Source organism: Chaetura pelagica, unplaced genomic scaffold (genome assembly GCF_000747805.2).
Source record: "Chaetura pelagica isolate M959 unplaced genomic scaffold, ChaPel_1.0 scaffold193, whole genome shotgun sequence".
Classification (NCBI taxonomy): Eukaryota; Metazoa; Chordata; class Aves; order Apodiformes; family Apodidae; genus Chaetura; species Chaetura pelagica.
Window position 1 is genome coordinate 392,391 of NW_009952562.1, and position 18,193 is coordinate 410,583.

Consider the following 18,193-nt stretch of genomic DNA (forward strand, 5'->3'; position numbering starts at 1 on the left):
GAAAGGGTTCTCCAGTTGGTATGGATGAGTCAGTGCAATTGAAAGTATTGGCTTTGGTTTGAGTGGAAACCCAAGTTGGATGCTTGGCCAACATCCTGGAGGATTCATCATCGCTTAGAGCTTTTGAGGCACGACTGTCTTTCTGGTGTTTTCTTAGCTTAGCAATAAATCAGTTCTTTATGAACTAATTAGATTCTACCCCATTGTGGAGATCTGCAGTGCAAAACAATCACACTTTCTGTCAACTAATAAAAATTGATTAGTAGGGATTGCCTTGGTGCAGCATTTCTCTTGATGGACTTTCTGTTGTACCAGTATTGTTGATGTTTGCAAAACAAGCTGGCTAGATCAAAATGTGGGGGACTTCTTAAGCTTTATCACTTCTTAGTGGTAATGAGACTGCTAGCAGCTAGGAGAGAGCACTAAGCAACTAAAGTTGTCATCTTTAAATCAATGCTGTGTTTTGTAGACTTCCAAAGTTAGTTGGAATCAAGTTGGGTAAACAGATTTAAGGTGCACCCTCTAATTCTTCTGTCTGTTTAGAATGCATCTTCATGTCTTATGTCCATGGCCTGGAAGAATATGTACTATAGATCCTGTTTTACTATCTAATTCTGTATTCTTGTTCATCTGAAACAAAAATTATTAGCATAATTTGTTCTTGTTTATATTAAATATTGCAGTTCTGCCAAGATCATAGTTGAGACTGCTAAATAATTCTGTGAACAAAATTGTTGGGGAAGCAGTATGGTGAAGGTGTTAGTTATTAATTTTGCTTTTCCATTTGATCTTTGATTTACATGATCATAACATCAGTTATTAATTGGCACATATTAAATGGTAAGTACTGCCTCCAGATGGTAAAGAATACAGATCTCTTGTGTAACTGACTATAAGTTACACAAGGATATTTTTTTGTGATTAATGTTAGGATGGTGTTCAGTTCTTTCCAGTATTCTTTGAGACTTTTAAGACTCGTGTGTGGTGGGCTGTTCTTCATGGATGTTTCATCACATTTATAGAAGCACTTAAGGTGGGCATCCAACTGCAGCTTCTTTGGTGTTAACCTGACCCACTTTCAAAATTTACTAAGTCTTGGAAGCTCTGCTTGTGAACTGTTGGGAAATCTAGGCCTGTATGTGTGCTGTCCTCAGTACACTGGCCCAGATTAAGGGGACAACTTTCTAGGTACCTCTGCAAGTGTAAGTGGCACTTAAGCCCTGATTCTAGAGATACAAAGAGATTTGGGTGTCTGACTGTCTTCACAGATCTGCTTAGGCATGTCATGACAAATCACAAATGCCAGGAAGCCTACTTGTAGTGTGGGAAGCTGTGTGAGAAATGTAGCTTACTGCTGTTTCTTCAAAGACAATTATTAATAGAGAACAGTAAATGGTTGGTTTTTTTTAAGCAACAGGAGTAGGTAACATTGTGCTGGTTTGTGGAATTACCTTACTAATATAAATTCTTTATAATAAGAGAAGGGAGACAAACGTCTAAAATTAGGTGGTTTGGTTCTCTGCAAGAAGTCCAGAGACTGAGTTGATGTCCCTTACACTTGAATACTTGTAATAGAAGATTTCTTAGTAGTACATCTCAATGAAGCAGGGAAATGTTCAATCAGGCTCAGCTTCTAGATTTGCCTGTTTGCTTTCAAATGCAAGTTTTTGGTACAAGTACTGGAGAGTTGTGCTTTAATGTGCTTTTTTTTTTTCTAGAAAAGCATGTCTTGACAGCTTGAATAGATGATAGAGATGACTTGGTTATTGTGATCTTGTTACAGGAAAGACTTACAAGAATACTCTATAGGATTGATTATGCAGAAAATACCACTGACACTTGGATAATTTGGCTTTAACCCATCCATTTCTCTTGCGTGCAGAAAGGTGAAAGTGTGCTTTTGGAGAACTGTGTGTTGCAGAGTCATGCAGACCAACAGTGGAAGCAGCAGCTGTTGTAAACCTTATACAAGGAATAGCAGTATAACCTGCTACTTTCTCCACAAAATCATAGACTTAAGTCAATGTGAAGGATGGATATTTGGTATTTTCCCCCATCCCCTCCTGCCTGTTTGTTGTTTTAATTTCTGGGAATGCAGTTGTTAGGTTCTTGTATAAAACTTGGAGACTGTGCTAAGTGTGGCATGCTCTGGATAGGGAGCTTAAAGTAGAACTATCTTTTAGTATCTAAGTAGTTCCACCTTGCTTTTAATTGCCTGTAATAGTTACTCTGCATACTTCAAGCACATGGAGACCTTGAAGAAAAATCACAGAAGCTGAAGTAGTGTGTAAGAGTAAATGTTGTTGTGTTTGCTTTATGCATTTGAAAGCGAGATGTCATCCCCTCCCTGGATATTTCTCATGTTTACTTGAATTCTGGTTTGACCCTTAGAGCCAGTCCAGGTGTCTAAGTTACAAGCAAGATTTTATTTTTTTCTGAGTAGTTGTTTTCTGAGCCAGTGACCTGAATCGGCCAGTTGAGAGGTCAGAAGTGACATAGGGGTGGAGGGGAGAGCTGCCTGCCCATCTCCCTGCAAGCTGCTGATGGTTTAGCCATCTCAAGTCTAACTTACCAAAATGCAGGATTTCTTAAGAGAGCAGAAGAACCCAATGTGGGCAGTGTAACAGTGTTTCCAGAATAGTTACTAATAGGTGAAAAGACAAGCCCTACTTTCTCTTGCCTTGAATTTGGAGCTCATCATTGCAGTGAATGGGGTGGTGCCCACTGGTGCCAGGTGACGAAGGCCTGTAGTTCTATGGCAGATACCATCTATGAACATTAGTGTTCCCAATTACACTTGTCAGTTAATTAAGATATGCTTGCCCCTATTTCCTCAGCTCTGTTTCGTCTTTGCATTTGTTCTTAGCAAGTTAATACCTTCCATTTTTCTGAATCGCTTACAAATGTTAGCATGCTTCCCAGCACAGATCACCATGATTCCAGTGATGGTCTTTCTCCTTTCTGAACTCTTGAGTCTTCTATTCATACCCTGTTTCCTGTCTTTCAGCCAAGTGTTTATCCATGTGAGGACTTTCCTTCCTATCCTGTGGCAGTTGAGTTCCTTAAAGAACCTTGGGTGAGGGACCTTGTCAAATGCATTTGGGAACTCCAGGTAGACTATATCAATCATGTCTTACTTGACCATATGCTTGGTTCATTCAAAGCATCACAGTAGATTTGTGAGGTATTATTTGCATTTAGACATGGCCATGCTCTACAATGCAATGTTTGTGCATACGCCAAGTCATTCTGCTTTTTTTAATGTAATTCCTCTTAACTTGACCCCTTGTGAGTGTTAGGTTAATGGTTCTGTAGTTCCTTTTGATTGCCTGCTGGAACCCTTCTTGAAGACTGACATAGCATTAGCCACTTGGTGTTTGCTGCTGCTGCTGTTGGGATCTTAACTGAGAGGTTATATGCAGATGTTTAGGATCAGGCACTGACTTGCTATTGGTGGTTCATTCCAAGAATGAACAAGTACAAGACTAGTACTGAGTCTTGTCTGAATACTGGTTCTGGTGCATGATCTTCTGTTATGAACCCATGTGGAAAAACTTGTTTTTTCTGCTGTATTCTTCACATCCTTACATCACACTGGTTATTCGCTTGCAGCTTGTAGGTCCTGAAATGCTGAGCAGCAGGTTAGAAGCTTGAAGATCTTGGTCTGCTTTATTATTCTTAGGTAAGGGGAACACAAGCGATTAAACTTTAAACACAGCTTCCGTTTTCTGAAGTGCTGTGCTTCTGCTACAACCTTTTGGCTTTTCCTAAGGTTCATTTGGATTTGAGCCTTAAGTATGATGACCATCAAGTCATGTTTATCCCTTCTTCACACAACAAGTGCTTTTCCTGATCTTTCTTTGATAACCATTCTCATGTAAGTAATTCCTCTTTTGGAAGTTAAGCACACTTCTGATAGATTTCCTAGCTCTTGTGTTTCCTGCAGTAGTGTTGAAACTGTGTGCAATGTCAAGGGAGAGTTACTTCAGCAGTGAGGTTGAAATAGATTCTACATGTTGTTTGAAATCAAATTAGGAGGGCCCTGAGGCTTCATAAAACAAACAAAAATCAGACACTAGGGCACTGGGCTGGAACTTGACTACTTAAACAACAATCTCTTGTCTTTTTGAATCTGTAACACTACTTTTTCCATAATGCAGTGTAAGCATCTCCTGATCTTATATGCAATGAGTTGTTATTACTGCAATAATCCTTCTTACTGAAATGCAGTATGAGGATGCTGTTTTGTCTTGAATGGTTTTTGAGCTTTTTCACCTCCCTCTGGAATCTTCCAGACAGGTAAATCTGCACTTAGAATATAGAATATTCTGTTGGCTGTTGTAGATGGCTTGATTTTTATATAGAATTGGTTTTCTATTGGAGGAGATACAGATAGGATGTCCTTTTGCTTTTGTATTGCCTGAGTTCTGAAGATTATTCATCAGGGCTGGATCATGGCTTTATTGTGGAAGATGAAGATAAAATGCATTACTTTGTCTTGTTGAAATATCAGCCTAGTTTTTTGTATTGTAAGTTAAGTTGGGCTCTTTATTAAATTAGAAACCTTTTTTCTCCATTGGCTTTATAGGTAGGCTGATAAATATTTAAGATAAGGTAAGATACTTGTTTATGATCAGGATTCTAATCTGTGGTTGTGTATTTAACTAGTAACAGGATTAAGATTTTGAAGAGAAGACTTTTCAGTTCATTCTATCATTGTATTGAGAGGCTGTGTGCCTACTATGAAGAGTTGATGAAGCTTGAAGGTTTTATTCTTCAGCACAAATGAAGAAAACCTCAGGTGCCCCCTCCCCCCCATTGTAAGCGTAATTGAAAAAGATGTGGTGTGCTTCAGAAACCTGCCAGCTGCAGACAAGGTATTAGTGTTACTCACTTTCCTCTGGCTATTATAACTTCAGAGAAGATCTAATGGGACAGAGTTAATGTGATCTTGGTTACTTAAGCTTGCCACACATCTAAACCATGCATGTTTGATTAAAGCATAGTGGTGATACTGGATGAGACCAAAGATCTTCAGAGTGATGGTGAATGCCTGAGAATGAGCATCACAGATGAAAAGTATGGCATGGCTACCCCTTCCTTTTTCTGCACTTTGGTTATTTTTATTTATATAGAGTGTATCTCATCAGCTCATGAACGTCTGCAACTAATGGCTGACAGGAGGGCTGTGCATTCACAAGTACAGGTTAATTTCTTAAACTGCAGGTGTAGTGCAGTTTGTTACTACTGTTGTCTGAGGGCAGTTAAGCATTATTAAGCTTGAAGACAAGCTATGCATTTTTTGCTGGAGCTTGGCAGAGGTACTCACTCATGATGAGTGAGTGGGCAAGGGAGATAGGCCACAGCAATAAGGCATCATATTGGGGGTGCATAGCCTAATCATGTCATTCTGCTTTTAGGAGAAGCTAAATATGTCATTCTAGTGTCCTGCTACCTGGCAGCCAGCCAGCCATGAAACAGTTGTCCTATTGAGTGGATGGGTAGTTGGGGTTTAGTCTCATTCAGTAATGGTATTGTATTCTGCCTGTGGGGTTCCCACCAGTTCTAGAAACTGGAAGGTAAGTGATGAATGAACTGAAGCACTGTGGGCAGGACAAAACCTGTGATTCTTGCATGTCTCCTGCCATGCACTCAATTAGTTTGTATTTAACACTTTTGGCTTTTTTTCTAATATCCCACAAACAATCATAATGTGGTTAGGTAATGAAAGTATTATAATCTTCCTTAAGTAGTTCAAGCTTTTACTTCCAATTGAGTATAGGAAAGCTATATTTAGTAATAATTGTTGTAATATAATGTTTAGAATTTCTTTTCAAAAGGTTTAAACTATAAATATCAATGTATATTTTGTGTGTTACGTTGTAGTGTAAATAGCTGCTTGGCACGGGTAGATACAGTTGCTCTGAGGTATCCTCAGGTTGACTTTGTTACTTCTCTGAGCACGTCATTTTTTTGTTCTTGTTGTTCCTCTTGGAACATTGACTTACTTCCCTAATAGCAGTACTCATTCTATTCAAATCTGGATTTATTTATTTTTTGTTAATTACCATGTTACCCTGTACTCCAGTTGACAAATCAGTGGAGCATTCTGTAATTGTTAATTTTATCCCTACTTTGCTGAAAGCCAGGTTACATTTGCTCATGCTTTTTCTGACTATTCAGTGCCTTTTCTGAATCACTTTGAGGAACATTCATTCCTGTAGGATTGTACAGATTATTGTACTGCCTCTTAACCCTACAAAACCAAAGATTATTTTGGGACCCTTGTCAAAAGCATTTAAAAAAACATCAGATACTTCCTTTGTGTACATGTTCATTGATTTGTTTGGAGCACTCCAGTATAAAAGTGAGGAATAACTGTGTATGGAAGGAGGAGGGAGCCTGTTTTCATAAACTGTCATTAACGTACAGCTGCTGTTGAATGGTTTTAAAAGATGTTTCAGCTAGGAGATTAATTCTGATATTTTCCTCCTAGAAATGGTTGAATCAATGAAGAAAGTGGCTGGAATGGATGTGGAGTTGACAGTGGAAGAAAGAAACCTGCTTTCTGTTGCATATAAAAACGTGATTGGAGCCAGAAGAGCTTCCTGGAGAATAATCAGCAGCATTGAACAGAAAGAAGAAAACAAAGGTGGAGAAGACAAATTAAAAATGATTCGGGAATATCGGCAAATGGTAAGATGGAGCTGGTGTTAGGGCATGATGCCTTTTAGCTAAGGTCCAGTTTTTTTATCCTTGTCATAAACTGCCCCAATATTCAGGAGTGCGTGCAGTGTGGAGACCTGTGGTAAGGTGAAGGTGGAGTTTATTCTCCAAACAAGGAACAAATATGCTTGTGAAGGGGAGAGGTTGGGTGTTTTGGTGTAAACACTCAAAAGGGCAGTAGACAAGAGGGAGAAGGGGAGGGCTTTTAACTATTTAAACTTGCATGTGTAATATCCTCTAGGGTCTTCCTGTTCCCTCTCTTGAGAGAGGGGAAAATTGGTGCACATAACTTAATGCTGAGTCCAGTCAGTCTGTGCAACTTTACCTAAAATGGAGAACTTGGAGCAAGCTTTGACTCTCATCGGTGAAGGCTGATGAAACTTTCAGCTGTTAGAACAGTGAGTTGTTGTCTCCCTCCCCCTGCCCTTAAGCAGTGGTTTAGCACGGAGCAGGCATGTGCTCCTGGGCTGTTCAAATCCCACATGTTTCTGCAGAGACTTAATCTCTGTTATTTGAGGACAAGTGTCTCCACATGGGTGAGATCTTCACTTCCAGAGAAACAGTGGAGTCTGTTATGTCACCTGGCACTGATTCATATACCACCAATGGAAATGATGTTGGCTTGGGAATCTTTTCTCAGGAATGGCTCTAGACTATTTTCTGTTGACTCACAGGGTTTCTGCTGCTCTATGGACTTGTTAAAGTTGTGAGTTTCTAATTTTATGCTGGCATGCTGATGGGATGAGGTTCTGCCAGTTACATACAGTCCCAAATACCAGTTCTTGATGGGTGTCTAAATCTTTCTAACAGAACATATAAAAAGAATAGCTTGTTCATCCATATCTGATGATGTTGATTAATCTGTCTTCCATTGTGTGCTTCCAAGTTTTTCTGCATAATGTTTTGTGGGTGGTTACTATATTCTATCAAAGATCCTGTAATAGTGAAAAGACTTTTTTTTTCCTTGTTTTTGAAAGACTGTAGAAAAGGTGTTCTGCATCTCTCTTTTTAAAAAGAGATCAAGGACCATGCAAAACAGACTGGTGTGCAGGAAATAAATGTACATAGTTCTTGAAGTATCTTACAGAGAGAGAGGCCCCATGAAGTGCAGTGCTCTGCCAGCCCTGTCTTCAGCTGTTAAATCCAAAATGGGAATAGCTGTCACAGTTGCTTTGGGTTGAAGAGTGCTGTGGAGAGCTGTGTTGTAGTTCCACAGGGCAAAAGGACTCCCTGTATCTGCTCTAGCCTGAGATTTCCAAGAGGCTTTTATGTATTGTCTGTAGCTGCAGACCAGATCCTGTTTGTAACTGCTGGGAGGCCAACTGTGTTAGCATCTGCTCTAAGGAGAGTGTTAATGGGTTTGGCAGGATGGCACAGGAGCAGTAAAGGCCCAAAGAACATACTGCAAAGTCTTGGGTGATGCATCTCACTGTTGCTGCTGAAACAACATGCCCTATTGTCATGCTCAGTTCTACTCTAAAAGAGACAAGGTCAAGTGCAGGCTCAGCAGAGCTCTAGGTGCCACACTTACCTTGTCAGCAAATACCCACTATTGTAGCATTTTTCAGAGTAAGTTCAATATTGCTGGGAGACCCTAGCCAGGCTTGAAAGGCTCTGAAGAAGAAACAAACAAACAAAAAAACCGCGAGAACCCTTCCCTGAGGACTGACAAGTCAAGTTTAAAGCACTGGGGAGTTGGAGAAAACTACCATCTCTTGAAAAATATCTCTTGCTACCCACCACCAGAACCAGATGTGACCTTGCTCAGCTATAGAGTGCTGCTTCAGTTGAACTGGAAGGTGTAGTTTATGTTAAAGTAGTTATTTGATGATTTTGGTCTATATCAGTATTTACTGTAATTTAGCATGACTCTTAAAAAATGGTTGGAGGTTGTTTGAGCCTAGTAGCCAGTGTGACTTGGGACAGAACTTTAGCTTTCAGAGTGGGGCTGGACTGGTTTTGTCCCAGGCATAGACTAAGCAACACAGAGAGGAGTGAAGACACCAGGCTGAGTCTCTCCCCAAACCACTTAAGAGAACTGTAGCAAAACACATATAGCTATGGGGGAAAATGCCACTTACTGGCTTCCTTTGTAGGCAGGCTGCTTTTCTGGGTCCTGTGGCCGTTTGGATACACAAAAGTAGAGCCCCTGGCTTTCTCATCTGACTGCACTGCTGTGATGAGAACAGAGACTTGTGTTAGTCCTTGGGAGGGTGAGGTGGTATGTGTCTGCACATAATGCAGTTCACTTCCTTGCAGTAAAACCAAATCCCTAATAGCACAAGACAAGTATTCACCTTCCTCTCACTGCTCTGTCTTTGTGGTGCATGAGAATATGTGTTTCTAGTGCTCTGACTTATAACCTGGGTTGTGTTCTGCAATGTTGTCTTTTCCCTCCCCTTTTCTTGGAAAGATCAGGCTATGAATTGGCATAAATGTGGGTGGTCTGTCTGTCTGGTTTGGCAGGGGTGGGTGGGAGGGAGATCACAGGCTTTAACAACTGTTTCCTACCGTTCCAGTTTCATGTTGCATCTTGGTTGTGAGGTGCAGCTATTTTGGGGGCTACATATTAAATCAGGTCAAAGAACTAGTACAGGCTACCCTTTTCCCTCCTTGCTTCTAGTAAGTTTCTTTATTTAGATCACCAGGTGGTTTACAAGCTTTTGTATCTGCAGAGCTAAGAACATGGTCTGGAATCTGATTAAGCCAGCACTACCACTACCAGAGAGGCAGGGTGGACTGGAGGGGCTTCCATGCACCCATTGGGGCAAGCAGTCTTTGCTTGCTGGTCAGAGCCTGTAGCACCAGGTGTTGTATTTAGAGCTGGAATAGTAATAGATCCTAAACCTGCCTTTTTGAATGCTCTGAACAGTCTTAGTGTGGGCTCTTGTGCTGGTTTGCTGCTTTGCAGAGCTCATTGAGCCACTGTCTAGAACAGATCCTTTTTGTAAAAGAGCTTTTTGGGTTTTATTGTGATTTTTGTTTTGCTCTCAAGTAAACTTGATTTGTATCAAATCTTTTTAAACGAAGCTTGATCAGGACATTTACGTTGCCCTGGGCAGCAGCTGATCTGATAACTTGCATGTTTGATCCTTTAAGCAAAGCTGAAAAAGGTCTGAGATTAAGTAGAAGTTTGTACATGTGTGGTTATTTAACAAAAGAGGATTAGAAACTGATTTAATTCTTTGCAGTTTTGCTGAAGATCTCTCTGCAAAAGAAGTCATTGAAAAAGAGGAGCAAGAGGAAAGAAGTTTGCAGGAACTGACTGCTGGCCAAAGGTTTTCTAGCTTTTGTAGCCCAAGAATACATGAAGTAGATTCTTCTCAAACCATATTTCAGCAGCTTCCTTAAGCATTTGTCACATAACTCTTAAGTACAGCATCTAACTTTTCCTCTGAATGTTAGGGCATTCTGACATTGTACATAAAATTTGCTGTAGATTAAATTTCCTAAAGGAACTTTTGCAAATATATTAAGTAATTTTCTACAAATTGGTATGTGTACGTATGTGCCAGTTTAACATTTATCTTGGTCTTAAAATTTTAACAGCATTTGAGGACAGGTGTCATGGTTACAAACACTAATAGTTTGGGAGCTATATGGTGATAAAATATTACTTGGCAAGAAAAATGCTTAAAGAAAGAAGGAAAAGAACCTGCATGGGTGGGAGGATAGAATGGAATAGTGGACTGAGTGGGGCTGTGTTTGTGATCCCAGACATGCAGTTTCTGGTAGCTTCTTGTAAGTGATGTTGATATCTTTGCCTGAAAACCTCTACTTTATTGTACAGGAAAGTAGCTTGAGCCAGGGTTGACTTCAGCTGTAGCTGTGAGAGTTACTGTGAAATCATGAAGGAGCTGCAGTAGGTTACTGTTTGCACTTAACCAACCACTTCAACTGTGAATGTCATGGGATCCTCAGAGCAAGTCTGGTTTTGGCAATTTCAGGGTCAAAATAGAGTTTTTAGCTTTTTTGGTATGTTTAGTTTCTTTGCTTTCAGCTGTGAAGCTTTCTGTGGTAAAACCAACCTCATAAACCTTGCTGTATGTTCTAAGTCTGAAAAAATGAAGCTGATGTGACTATGTTTTCAGCTTGGGCTCTTAACACTTGATACCTCTTTTTAAATAAGGCTTTATATATTTTCTTTGGTCACAGATCTCACTGTTAGTGTTGATGATCTCTCCTTTTTCTCTGAGCTGCTGCAGTTTGCCTTTTTTGTCTGCTTCTGAAGTCTTTGTCTTCTGGAGTGTATTTTCCTCTTGTATCTGACCTGTTGGTGTAGCCCAGCTTTATTCTGTTTTCATACTCCATTATTTTTGTCTTAAGGCTGTTCTTCTAGAGTTTGCCTCCCAAGAAGTCACTTGAAACTTGCTTTTTTCTGAAGATGCCATGTAACTGAGGTGTAAAGGAGTTTACCTGATTAGTATTCATTACCTCCAAATTGTCTCCTTTACTGTTGCAACTTTGAGGGCCTTACAGGATCAAAAATTTAAGGAATTAAGTGTTGTGCAAGCCTTTCAGTAAAGAATTCAGTCCTTAGACAAACTAAAGGCAACTGTCTAGCAAGGTGTATTCCATGGAATTTTTCATTCCACTATTCAATTAGGCATGTCATCATACATCAGTCCTTGCCTCTTCTGTGTGCCAGCTAATGATGTAGCCCTATTTTGCTTAGTGCACCTGGGGAGCAGCTGGTTTGTTTTTTTAATGTCCTTCCCTTCTTTGGATTTAAATGATTTTTGCCTGTTTGATATTTGGGTGTTTTTGAAATAGCCCTAACCTTCCTCCTCTTTTCATTGTGGATTTTTTTTTTTTAATAGGTTGAGACTGAACTGAAGTTAATCTGTTGTGACATTCTGGATGTACTGGACAAACACCTCATTCCAGCAGCTAACACTGGCGAGTCCAAGGTTTTCTATTACAAAATGTAAGTATCTTCTTGTGAGGCAAGGACCTCTTGCTGTATCTGAACTAGAGATGGAAATAAAGTAGATAGACATGTTTTCTGCCCACTCAACCACAGTAACCTCATCAAGAAGACAGCAGTTTGGTCCTGTCCAACCAACATCCCTTTTTGGCTACTCTTGAGGATTTGGTGTCCTGATGGTGTGTTTTTGATAGGTGATGTGTTTGGAATAAGGTCATGAGAACTTAAAATAAGCTGTTGTGCAGGTCTTAGATATAAGAAACAACAGTTTTCTTCAATTGAGCTAATGTGGAAATCATGTTCCTGCTTCAATGGTTTCTTGTATGAGCTGTACACTCTCAGAGAAGGAAATCAGGTAGCTAGATAACCAGCTAGGGTTAACTTCACAATTGCATTATGAAATGAAACTTGGCCTTCGTTTATGGTGCTGTAATCACCAGTTTGATGCATATTTTTACCTTCTGAAGATTAGTTTAAATCTTGAAATGATCAGTGTTTTCCCCTCTGGTTGAAATACCTCTGCCCTTTAGATCAAAAACTTGTCTAGTTTAGATGAGATGCAGCTGCACAGAGGCACAGGTTGGTAATGCAGAAGGTAATGTGAGAAAGTATGTGAACCCAAACTGTTTTCCTGTCCGATTTAAAATTGAATATTATTGCAGTGGTGCCTAGACAGTAATTCAGCAAACATGGTTCAGAGCTAAGCTGTTAATGTAGTGGCTGCTGGGGAAATAGGGGTTGCTGATGTGTGACTGTTCTTGCTTTCAGGAAGGGGGACTACCATAGGTATCTGGCTGAGTTCGCCACAGGCAATGACAGGAAGGAGGCTGCAGAGAACAGCTTGGTGGCTTACAAGGCTGCTAGTGATATTGCAATGACAGAACTTCCACCAACACATCCCATCCGCTTAGGACTTGCTCTCAACTTCTCTGTATTCTACTATGAAATTCTTAATTCTCCTGATCGTGCCTGCAGGTAGGTACTGACTGGGAAGATGGGGACATTTTTGTGAATACCAGACAAGCCAGAAGAGCTTGCTGCTTGGATAACTGCTTTTCCTCAGCTGGAACACTGGGCTGGCTTTCTTCCTGCTGGTAGTTGATAACTTGCTCTGTTTGAGATCAATTCACTGGAAAGGTTTTCAACTTGGCCATTTTTATTTTTTTTTGAGTTAGGACCCGTTAGTTTACCTGGCAGTAGGTCATGTCTGAGAAGCAGAGTGGAGATACCCTTGGATTGATCAGCTAATGGCAGTTGAACAGCTTGCCATGATACCCCTGTAACATTTGAAGTTTTTAGCAGACCGTGATCAATTATACCACAAGATGTAGAAATGTTTCATAAAGCAAATATTCTTGAGTAAAAAGATAGTGTTCTTAAGCACACGAAGTGGTTTTGATGATGGGAGGTAACTGGATGAACATCTGAACACCATTAAATAATATAAAAATTGGTTACAAAGCTGTTGGTGTTACGTAGCCAAAGGAGAAGAGAGGTGTTGAGAGGCACTGGTTTAACTTGAGTACTTCTGCATTCTGCTTAGCAACATGTTAAATCTGATGTATTCTGTGCTTGTAGGTTGGCAAAAGCAGCTTTTGATGATGCAATTGCAGAACTGGATACACTGAGTGAAGAAAGCTATAAGGACTCTACACTTATCATGCAGTTGTTACGTGATAATCTGACACTATGGACTTCAGACATGCAGGGTGATGGTAAGTAACCTGTGCTCTCAAATGCTGCTGTCCCCAGTGTCTGCCCAGAAAGCAGAGCATGGAAATGCAGATTGGTTTTGTGTTTTACTTCTGTCTTTCCTAATAGTTGACTTTCCTGAAGTTCTGTCTTTCCTTAACACTGGAACAGTTGATAGAGGTGACATGACACTAGCTGCTTTTGAGAAGCTTTTCAGCTCTCACATGAAGGAAGGAGATACAGAATTAGTAACACTAATATTTTTCTTTCCCCCCACCTGGCTGTTTAGTCACCTGTAGTTATTTTGGAAGCACTGACTTCATTTATTTCAGGTTTCCTTTCTTATGTCTTGTCATTCCAACCAGGTGTGAATTTCCAGTGCAAGAGGAAGTGCTGCAAATTACTTAGCTACCTCTTTTTTTCAGGTCACTCGATATTTTAGTGGAAGACACACTGCTACCCTACTAATCACTTAAACTGCCAGCACATTTCATATCTTCTGCTCCTCTCTTATGAAGAGTTGAGTGAAGAAGAAAAAGGAAAAGGGATTTTGTAAAAGACTTAATTACCAGCAAAACAAAAAAGCTTGGGGAGATCTAATTTGTTACTTGAAGTTTGAAGTACTTCCTTTAACACTCCCACAAAGGCTGGGTTTTGACTCCTGATGTGGAGTGTTGCCAGAGCAGATATTGGATATAATCCCTGGCAGTATTTGGGGGAGGGACATTGATTCCTTATGTTCACTGACACCTGATAGTTATTGTAGAAAGTGTATTTTTGGCTTTCTGAATGGACTTTTTTCTTCTTTTACATACGTAGTTATTTAAATTGTAGAAAGTGTATTTTTGGCATTCTGAATGGACTTTTTTCTTCTTTTACATACGCTGCTAAGTATAAATTTACTCTTGTAGGGTTTTCTGAATTACACCTTCTGTTTCACTGGCTGGTAGTGAGTTAAGCACATTCTCTAGAGACTAAATACACGTTTTCTCCTGCAAAAACTGTGTGCTAGAGAGACAGGACAAAAGAGCTGGCTGTCCCTCCTTTTGATGTGGAGGGGGAAAAAAGGCTTTCAAGTATGTTTGGGTACTGAGAAATGCATAGAGGCTTGAAACAATGTTGCTGCTCAACTCCAGAAAGCAATGACCTAAATGCTTGTAAGCTTTACTTGAAGCACAGTCACGTAGGGTACCTGGGAGTACAGGATTGGTGCAGTGTCCATGTCAAAGCAGTTGTGGAGTCTCCTAGCTTTTCACTCATTATTGTGTAGGATTGGTAGGTTTGTTTTAAAGAAGTATTGAGTGTTGCAGGTCATGTTTTCTTTGGACTTTTGATAGAACTCAGAAAAATAAATGTGCAGGGTCTTGGCCCCAAGGTTCCCCTGTATCCCAGTGCTCGGGGCTCTCGCCAGGGCCCACACCTTCCTTGCAAAGATACAAGATTATCTCATGGTGCAGAAGGATATGTACATATCCTGGATCTGCTGTAAATTCTGAAGGTATTATTAGATGCCTTCCTTGCCATGGTGAGGCACTGGAAAAATAAATTTTCTTCTAATCAATTTGTTCCTAATTCCCACAATTAAGATATGGTATCATTATATTTCTCAGTGGCAGCAAATACCCTGGTGCTCTGTGGGAGCACTGCAGCAGCCATGTCAGCCATCTTGATGTGAGATATTGGTATCAGAGCATCTTCCAAAAGCTGGCTTTTTATTTGCATCTGAGCTGTCTAACATGTCTCATGTATCTTGTAGAAGTTCAACAAGATTATTTACAGAGGCTCTCTATATTTCTTTTTGCATAATTCAGATTTCTTGTTTCATAATTACTTCCATAGCACAGAAAATAGTTTTTTTTGTTCTTCCTGGAGACTTTTAGATTCTCCTAGTTACTGTTTATGGTTCATGCCAGAAAAGTTAGGATTACAAAATTAGTAATACTGAGAACTACTTTAAACAGTGGAGCAGTTTTTCAGATCCACAGAATAGACACAGCTAAATGAGCTGACCCAGTGCATTCAGAGCTGCTGCATCCACAATCCTGTGTTTCAAAAACAGGTGGAGCCTTTGGAGATTGGTGGCATTTAGAGACATCATCACAGTGACTGGTTTCCTCAGGGGTGGGGTTGTAGGGAATGACAGTCTAAAATGAGGTGTTACTCAGCTGCTACACTCTCCCATCTCATGTACTGTATCTTTTAACCATGTCATAGAGGAGCTGTTTGGTTTATTTTCACGCTTGTAATGTCGTCCTCACACAATTCCTGTTTTCCCCTTCTTTCCTGCTGTGTAGATTCCTAAAGGAAAGTCCAACTGTTCATTTCCTAAAAACTCTACTTTGTAAGTTGTCTTCATGGCTCATTGAACCTTTCAGCATCAGTTTTCTTCCAGTCACTAATCGTGCTTGCCTCTGTCACTGCTGCTGTACTGCTTGTGCCTGACTCCATTCCAGGGCTAAGTAACGTTCTACCCACTGGTGACCTGTAACTCCTGCCCAGGTCCAAATACCCTTGACTAAGATCCAGAGTAACTGACATGTTTGGGAATTGAGCTGCATACCTGGATGGATATTACGAATATTTAGGCATGAAAAGTATTTTCACTATTGCCTGTTACCAGGAGTATTTGCTTAAGTGTATTGGCTTGAGCATGCTCAGATCTTTTTTAATCATCTCCCTGGGTTAAGGTCTCTGCTTTCCTCTCTTCAATGATCTGTTATATAATTTAAAATGTCAGTTTTGTTGTTGAATGTTAGATGTCTCGTCTCCTAGGCCACCTCTTCAAATATCTACCTTGCATTGTAGCTGGTGATAATTCTGAATCTGGACATGCTCTGAGCAGGCATTCTGATTCTGTGCTGAAAGTCATTAGTCTCATTTGATTGGATTTTATTGTAAATTGGTTTTTTGAAATGGGTAGTTTTTGTTCCTTGCCCTTGAAAGAGTACCATTTCACATGTTTAAGGATAATGGTAAAGAAAACATTTTTCAGTTTCTCTTATCAATTAACTTAATCATGTGTGTCTTATGGCGCAGCTAAGGCGCATTAAACTTTCGCTGTTGCAGTAGCTGGGCAGAGCTGTGCAGAAGGCACTGCCTGCATCTCACCTAGGGCAGCTGGATTGTAACCAGGCCCTTCCTGCAGGAGCCCTTAGGGGCAGGTTCCCATTTCCCTATAGGTTGCAGCCTGGCTGAATATGTCCTAACCGGCCATTTTTCAAGAGAAGTTGATGGCCACAAAATGTTTTTCTTAACCCCAAGCCTAGGGTTTCTGGTCACATTGGGCTTGAAGTAGGGATGTTTTCTCATACTTCTTTTGGTACCTTTACTAATACACCATCAGTGATCCTTCATACAAGGGACTGCAGAACTTTGTTGTTGAGGCTGGAGTGGATTGGGCAGAAAAAGGCTGAACACAAGCTCTCACCTCTGTAGCTAGCGAAGGGCTGTCCTTGGTGCTCTGGGTGGAGGTGAGGCTTTTGGGAAGATGTTCTCTGATGGAAGGATGTTGATCTACAGCTGTTCTGATGACTTCTTAGCTCTTCATCTCTTGATCAATGGGACTGGTCACACACAGTCTGTGTGTTCAGAACTGGTGGTTTGTGGTTTGTTGTTTGTCCTTTAAAACAATGTCTAATAACAGCCTGTGCTGCAGTTGTGTGGAATGTCAGGAGGTGATTACAAGGCTTAATTTCCATGGAAACGCTGCACTCCAGACCTGGCTGTTAGGAGTGTGTGTGTCCTTTATGCAAGTGTGTGAGTGACCCTATGTACCTGCATGAAACTATTAATCTCTGGATGCTTGTTGAGCTGTCCTGCAGGTCTCAAATTTAAAAGTTAATGTCTTCCTTCCTTTTAACACTTTCATAGGTGAAGAACAGAATAAAGAAGCGCTGCAGGATGTGGAAGATGAAAATCAGTGAGACACAAAGGCCAATAAGAGAACCCATCTCTGACCACCCTTCCCCTTCCCCACAAAAACCCTCAGTGTCACTCTGAGAACCACCAAATCTGACTTTTACATTGGGTCTCAGAATTTAGGTTCCTGCCCTGTTGGGTTTCTTTATTTTTATTTTTTTTTTACACAGTTTAAAAGTTCTTAAAGGCAAGAGTGAATTTCTGTGGATTTTACTGGTGCCAGCTTTTAGGTTCTTTAAGACACTAACAGGACTGGGTACAGGCTCTTTCAGCATTACTGTATTGTGGCCAGGTTGCCATTAGAAGTGGGTGTTCCACCTGGAGGCCCTTGTAGGGGAGAGAGAATTGTTCCAGCAAGGCAGTGTGCATGTGGTGGCTTTTTTCTTTTTCTTTTTTTTTTTTTTTATAACTGTTAAAACTGAGATTTATACCAATGTTTCAACTTAATTGGGTGTTTAGCTTGAAGTTACAGGTTGCATTGGGACATACATTGTAGTAGTTTTACTGAAGTTTCCAAACTGCTGAAATGTCGCTGAAAACCGTGGTGCTGGTAACAGTTCAACAATCCGTGGCTGCTCATTCTTGCCTGTTCTTTACTTTTCCTCCAAGCAGGTTAGCATTGAAGGTGGCATTGATAAGCCTGCATGCGTGTTCAATATTTTTTTCTTTCTCCCTCCCCTTTCCCCATCTCCCTTCGCTCGCTCAACCTCTTTTGTTCAGTATGTGTAACTTGAAGCTAATTTGTACTACTGGATATCTGACTGGAGCCACAGATACAGAATCTGTATTGTTCTTACTGAAACACAGCATGGAATTAACATTAAACTTAAATAAAACAAACCTAAATTAAAAATGCCAAATACCACTATGATTCTTTTATGTTAGCTATTTCAGCAAGAATAACTTTCCTTTGTTGCTTGCAATAGGAAC

At 40.3% G+C, this 18,193-nt stretch overlaps 1 protein-coding gene across 1 annotated transcript; it reads left to right on the forward strand.

Moving 5' to 3' along the window:
- Positions 1–6,498: 6,498 nt before the first annotated feature.
- YWHAE (tyrosine 3-monooxygenase/tryptophan 5-monooxygenase activation protein, epsilon) lies at positions 6,499–18,123 on the forward strand. Its single transcript, XM_009993293.1, has 5 exons — positions 6,499–6,696; positions 11,547–11,653; positions 12,422–12,628; positions 13,232–13,368; positions 17,216–18,123. The coding sequence occupies exons 1-5, from the start codon at positions 6,499–6,501 to the stop codon at positions 17,266–17,268; spliced, it is 702 nt and encodes a 233-aa protein (XP_009991595.1). The 3' UTR covers positions 17,269–18,123.
- The last annotated feature ends 70 nt before the right edge of the window (positions 18,124–18,193 follow it).

Excerpts from the sequence above, each read along its gene's own strand:
- YWHAE (XM_009993293.1), top strand. The coding sequence starts at position 6,499 with ATGGTTGAATCAATGAAGAAAGTGGCTGGAATGGATGTGGAGTTGACA. Across the intron at positions 11,654-12,421 it reads AAGGTTTTCTATTACAAAAT|GAAGGGGGACTACCATAGGT; the intron begins GTAAGTATCTTC and ends TCTTGCTTTCAG. Across the intron at positions 12,629-13,231 it reads TCTCCTGATCGTGCCTGCAG|GTTGGCAAAAGCAGCTTTTG; the intron begins GTAGGTACTGAC and ends CTGTGCTTGTAG.